Source organism: Brassica oleracea, chromosome C6, assembly GCF_000695525.1.
Source record: "Brassica oleracea var. oleracea cultivar TO1000 chromosome C6, BOL, whole genome shotgun sequence".
Taxonomy (NCBI): domain Eukaryota; kingdom Viridiplantae; phylum Streptophyta; class Magnoliopsida; order Brassicales; family Brassicaceae; genus Brassica; species Brassica oleracea.
Window position 1 is genome coordinate 5,516,380 of NC_027753.1, and position 6,809 is coordinate 5,523,188.

General features: G+C 34.3%; 1 protein-coding gene across 2 annotated transcripts; it reads left to right on the top strand.

The window, feature by feature from the left end:
• Positions 1 to 696: 696 nt before the first annotated feature.
• On the top strand, positions 697 to 4,476 carry LOC106301114 (armadillo repeat-containing protein 8-like). Of its 2 annotated transcripts, none has more exons than XM_013737440.1 (8): positions 697 to 1,134; positions 1,760 to 2,482; positions 2,566 to 2,610; positions 2,732 to 2,815; positions 3,080 to 3,314; positions 3,389 to 3,828; positions 3,915 to 4,127; positions 4,320 to 4,476. In XM_013737440.1, exons 1-7 carry the CDS (start codon positions 775 to 777, stop codon positions 3,963 to 3,965), a joined length of 1,938 nt encoding a protein of 645 aa, XP_013592894.1. In that variant the 5' UTR covers positions 697 to 774; the 3' UTR covers positions 3,966 to 4,127; positions 4,320 to 4,476. The 2 variants fall into 2 exon arrangements, with proteins under 2 accessions (XP_013592894.1, XP_013592893.1); XM_013737439.1 differs by having other exon boundaries at positions 698 to 1,134; positions 2,566 to 2,661.
• The last annotated feature ends 2,333 nt before the right edge of the window (positions 4,477 to 6,809 follow it).

A 6,809-nucleotide genomic window follows, 5' to 3' on the forward strand; every position in this document is an offset into this window, starting at 1 on the left:
TGCATTATAGCATATTCATGACATTCATGACCTTCAAACGAGCATATGTCATTGTGAAATATTGACAAAATATAAGAAATAAAAGAACGTTTGATTATCAAATGATATAGCTATGATCAACAACCTCTATATATACTTGAATAGCATAGCTCATTTTCCATCATATACATTAATCCTAGTGGTCTGAAATGTGAAATCTTCATAGATGCATAAAAAAATAATTACGCAAAAATTAGTAGAAGGCTTGAAATAATTTCATAAATTATTTGAGTGTTTTTACTTTTTAGTCAATTATTTGATTAAGAAAATAGTTACAAAAAATTAATAAATGGTTCTTAATAGATATGTTTAAATAATATTTTATATTATTTAAACATAAAATTAATTATTGTGGTGTTTGTAAACATATCTATCAGTCTAATGTTAATTCTAATTATTTAACGGAATTCTGATGTTTTAATTAAAAGTGACAATTTAAAAGAGAGACATTGATTATTTCAAAAGAGATTCATCCTCAATAATGAAATAAACAAAACTAACAGGACCTAACCTATGTTTAGGATTAGAAAATAGAAAATCTCTTCTTAACATGATTGGCTGATAGCCACTCTGAATTTTAGTTTATAAAAAACCAAAAACTTTATTAGGAAAATTAAAAAAAAAAATTAAAAAAAAAAAAAAAAACCTTTACGGAAAACAGCTCTGCCATTCTTTTTCAATCTAAAGACAAAACATCTCAATTAAGCTTTTTTCAGGGAGCAACTAAATCTCGCCATGCCTACCACCACCTCCACCTCCTCCTCCTTCTCTTCCGCCGCCTCTTCCTCCGGCAATCGTCAAGCCGACGTCTTCTCCCGTCTCGCTTCCTCTGACCCTGAAGTCAAGCTCAAGGCCCTCCGCGAGGTCAAAAACCAGATCATCGGAAACCGCACCAAAAAGCTCTCTTTCCTCAAACTCGGAGCTGTTCCCGCCATAGCCTCCGCTCTCTCCGATTCGGAATGCAACAGCATCCTCGTCCAATCCGCGGCGGCGCTAGGGAGTTTCGCTTGTGGGTTTGAAGCCGGAGTTCAGGCCGTTCTCGACGCCGGAGTCTTCCCTCTTCTGCTTCGGCTTCTCACTAGCTCTGACGAAAAGGTGACGACTTTGACTTTTCTATAGAGCTCGGTGTTAGAAACTGCTGTTGGGTCTTAAGAAGATAGCTTGAACCGTCTTAGATTGTATACTATGTGATCAAAGCATTGGCCTTTAGGTGGTTTTGTTTATCCTCTGTTCTCTTCACTTTGAGTAAAACAGAACATTTCTGCTTTCTTCGTGTAATTGCTTTCTAGGTGGATCCAGATTTGTAATAATGTTAGAAACTGCTGTTGGGTCTTGAGAAGATAGCTTGAAGAGACTTAGATTGTATACTATGTGATCAAAGGTGTCAAAAGCATTGACCTTTAGGTGGTTTTGTTGATCCTATGTTTCCTTTACTTTGGATATAACAGAACCTTTGTGCAAATAATCCAGATTCGTAATGATGTTTGAAATTGCTGTTGGGTCTTGAGAAGATAGCTTGAACGGTCTTTAGATTACATACTCTGTGATCAAAGGTTTCTCCTTTAAGTCAAAGCAGTGGCCTTTTAAGTAGTTTTGGTGATCCTCTGGTCACACCTTTAAGTTAAAGCATTGGCCTTTAGTTAGTTGTGTTGATACTCTGTTCTCTTTTGCTTTTGATATAACAGAACCTTTCTTCTTTCCTTTTGTAATTGATCTTTAGGTAGTAGATGCTGGGGCTCGTTCGCTTAGAATGATATTCCAATCCAATCAAGCTCCAAAGTACGACTTCCTCCAAGAGAAGAACATGAAGTTTCTTTTCTCCTTGCTAAACAGCGAGAACGAGAACGTTAGCGGCCTCGGAGCTAGCATCATCGCTCACGCTTGTGGCACAACTGTACAGCAGCAGGTTCTCTGCGACGCTGGTGTCTTGGAGAAGCTTGTTATCCTTCTCGACGGTTCACTAAGCCAGAGAGAAGCTTGTCTTGAGTCTTTAGCCACGGTTTTGAAGAACAACCCCGAAGCTGTCTCCCGGTTCGTTGGACTCGAGGCCGGGAGATACTTGAGTTCTGTGACTGAATTAACAAAGGATAGGTATCCTAGGACGAGGCTGCTCTCTTGTCTCTGTTTAGTTGTCATATACAACACTTCTCCGTCTTATTTTCTCAACATGGGGACCAAGTCAAGCTTGGTAACTACTCTTCTTGAGCTTCTTAACGACCATGGTCAATCTGGAGATGATGCTGCCTTGGGTTTATCTTCTCTGATCGCTGAAAAAGAGGATCTACAGAAGCTAGCTTATGAGGCCAATGCGATCAAGAACATTGTTGACATCTTGAAGACAGGTAGTGAGCTTCATCCTAAACGTCTTCAGGGTTTGTTTTTGTCTCTAGCTGAGTTGTGTTCCAAGCTTGAGGATTGCAGGTGTAGCTTCCTGTCATTGGAGGTTCGTCTCCACATTGCCATTTTTTTAATTGGTAGTCATTTGTTCTTATACTCTAATGAATCTGTTTTATTTCCTTCTTTTAGATGTTGGATCTGCTGGTTAATGCGCTTAGACACAAGAACGCTGATGTAAGAACTGCAGCTTGCATTTGCTTTAGAAACGCTGCTAGATCAGTCAAGGTTGTTAGCATCACCGATTGTGAATTTTATTAGTATCCTTAACTGCTTTGCACTGAGACATGTCATTTAGAATTTGAGTGCAGGACGTTTTACCAACGATCATGTCATGCTTCCTTTGGTTCAGTTATTGCATGATCCATCCTCCTCTGTCGAGGTAACCTCACTATGACTCCTAATGGTAACATGCAGATTAACTACAGTGCGGTTTTAATAGTAACGAAAATGTATAGATTATATATATATAGAGAGAGATTTTATTACTATTAACTGCCGTGCAGTTCTAATAATAACAAAAATGTATAGATATATAGAGAGATTTTTGTTAATATTAACTATGGTGTGGTTAGATTAAATTATCTCATTTCTTTGATTTAGATGCAAATGTCAGAACCAATTTGAATGTGTATACATTGACCAGGTTGCAGTTCTTGGTGCTCTGAGCAATATAGTATTGGATTTTTCATCACCTAAGTCAACATTCATAGAGTATGGAGGGATAAAACAGCTTATTGAGTTGTCAAAATCAATGGATCCAAACGCACGGTGTAGCGCTTTACGGGCTCTGAGGAACCTCATGTTCCTTGCAGACAATAAACGTAAAGAGCTCTTTTATTCAGAGGTCAAGGCTCAAGGATTTGTTTCCCTTATCAGTGGTAAGCAGAGTCCTCTAAACCAAATCATATGCTTCATCTTATGCTCAACTAACAACAAACAAAACTCTATTCAGATCCTGAGCCCACGGTTCAAGAGCAAGCTTTGGCCCTCCTGCGTAATCTTGTTGATGGATGTATCAACTCCATTGAGTTTGTATTTGATGAAGATGGGCTTATCTTAGATACTGTTGGAAAGCAACTGAGAAAATCTCCACAAGCTCATATGGCAATACAGGGAATGTATGTGCTCACAAATGTAGCGAGTGGTACTGAGCTACACAAAGAAGCGGTTATGCAGCAGCTGTTTCCTCAACCACAAGCTGAGTCAAACAACTTCATGCTTAAGTTCTTGCAGAGCCATGAGAGCCAGTTACGGTCAGCAACAGTGTGGACAATCATTAACCTCATTAGTCCTTCAAGTCCTGGTGCACATGATAGGCATGTGAAGTTGCGGGATGAGGGTATCATTCCTCAGTTAAAGAACATGGTCAACGATGCGTGCCTTGATGTTAAGGTTCATAAAAGGAGTTAAACTTTAAAGCAGTTTCATTGCTTGCTACATTTGTTTCTGATACTCAAACTTTGTTTCAATGCTTGCAGATTCGCATCAGAACCGTGTTGAGCCAGTCAATGTCTTTTGGTGATAATTAGCAAACGGAGAGATATTGTTATTCCATGTTTCCAGCCTATACACATTGAACATAACCGATAGCTTTGATTCAATTTTTCACCATGTAGCAGAAAGAGACTTAAGTTTATGATCATGTTCATGGATTGTTATCTCCAGTTCCAGACACACCTATCATCCAACAGGTACTTGTTCTTCTTCTCATTTCTGGGTTATACTTGAATTGGCAATAATGTTAGGATTTTATTTATTTGCTTACCATATTGTCAGAATAGGATGAAGAGATTTTGTGTTTCAGTAACTGTTCTGTTTAATAAAGCAGTTTCAGTAACTGTTCTGTTTAATAAAGCAGTTTTTGTGTCTGACTAATTGTGCAGGTGAAAGCAGTCAGAAAGAGTTTGTACCATTACTTGTACCACAGTTAGCTTAGATCCACCACATTTTTGTTGTTGTCTTCTTTTTTTACTTAAAGGAACTTAAATTGTTTGTATGATTTGAGTTTATGTTTAAAAAATGCATTTGAGTTTTGTATCATTTTTTTTGTTGTTGTTGTTGACAATAGGCCTGGGATGGATTGTATATCCGGAACCTTATCCGGCTGATCCATAATTTTACTATCCTTATCCGGATCCAGGGTTCGCGGATATCTGGGTGTCTGATATCCTTCTAAAAATTATAATATCCGGCGTATATCCGGATCCGAATTTGGATCCTTAAAATAAATAAAAAATAATATTAATATATATAAAATATTAACAATAATTTAAAAATATATATAATGTTTTTAATTATTTATATGTATAATATTACAAAATTTACATAAAATTTATATATATTATTATAAAAATGAAAATATATTAAATAAAATTAATTTTTATATATAGATATTACTATTTTTGAAATAGTTATTAATAAAATTTACGGATCTGGATATCCGGACTAAAAAATCAAGATATCCGGATCCGGATTCGGTTTTAACGGATCCAACATTTTACTATCCGGATCCGGATTCGGTTTCTCCGGATATCCGGATTTTCGGATCGGATCTCGGATCGGATCTCGGATCGAATTCAGATCAGATCTCGGATAAAAGTCCCAGGCCTAGTTGACAATAACCATTGAGAGTATGATAATGTGACCAACTACAACATGTCTTGCTATAAGTTTTGTATAGTTTTATGATCATACCGTTTAACTGACTAGATTCAATAAAAACAATATATTTCAGTAAAAAGTTACTAATACACATCTTATGTTTTACTGTATTATATAATATCAATACCTATTTTCTAGTTTACTAAAGATTTGAGAACAGTTTTTTCACTTCTCCGTATTATAACTTTCATCATCAACCGGATATAAATAGTTTATAAAAATATCTAAATTAATAATTACCAAAGTTCAAATTAATTTTAAACCGAGAAGAAGAATAAAAAGAGAGACTGTAATTATTTGACCAAACAAAAAGAGGCTGTAATTCATGCCTTTATGCAATTTGGCCGTTTGTGCACAGTGAATCCTATGTTTCGGATCCCATGATTAGATCCAGCCTCGACTACTGTGTACTTACTTTAGTGACTTATCAATTTTTTTAACAAAGGATAATCATTTTTCTAGTTCCTCATGTAAACAGAATGGGTGCAAAAGAAATAAACGAAAACTGACAAATAAACAAGAGTGAATAATATAATGTGATTTTTAATGAACTACGACTATAAGCATAAAAAATAATTATTGAAAACTAAAAGCAATCTGGAATATAATAGACTTGGTCTTAAATAAACACAAAATCATAAAGCTAATAAATTTGGAGTATAGATCCAATAATATGATTAAGCTGAAAACCAAAACTTACATAAAGAGCACCATATAGTGTTTGGCTTACGGGTGTCTTCATCTTTTGATCCTATACCATGGCATCGCTTGGTATAGAGTTCCCAAATGGTACGTGGTTTGGTAGTAATGCAGAAAATTAGGTTTTATGCTTCGAATTTATAATTAAACTATTTTTAGTTATTATCTAATTTGGAAGTTTCAAAATTTGATTTTGGACGTAGGTATATGATCCGAAACTTTATGCTTTCTTAACACTTGACTTCCTGATTAAACAGCTAATTTTTTTTTGTTTTTTTAAAGAGATTAAACAGCTAAATTTCGATTTATCTATTATAGCAAAACATAAGGTCTATCAACAATATCAAAAATAGTCCTCCTGTATACTATTAATTGATAAATCCGAGCTGTTAACGCTCTGCCGCTATTTTCTTAACCGACAGAGAATCTCAACGAAACCTAAAATGGTTAAGTTGGTTAAATAAACAAAAAGAATAGTGTTAGTTGGAGTGTAGAAACCCCATGCGCATATCATCCTATCCCCTCTATATTAAATGAGAAGTCACTTTAGAATTTTGATGACGTATCGCTCATAGGTGAAGTTTCAAGAAATTGTTATAATTTGATCGGCCGATTGTTTTTAATTTTTATTTATTTAATTTATATCTAAAAATTTAAGGTAAGTCTAAAATCATTTAACATCACTTGCCATATAATCTAAATAATATTACAAATAACAATTTATGGAAACTAATTCTCGAAATTATAGAAAGATTAATAATGTTTTATTTATTACTTTTAATATTTATAAACTATAAAATATAATGAACGAAAAATTATATAAGATAACTATAATAGTTTTATACTCTACTTGATGAACTGTATTCGAATATAATTATATAATAACTATTTTAAATATTACAAAATCCAAACATGATTATTAATATTATTTTTAAATTATTTATCGTTTTTTAAAGAATAAATTTATCATAATTTTAAAATAATTTATAAAATGTTATAAATTATTTATAAAA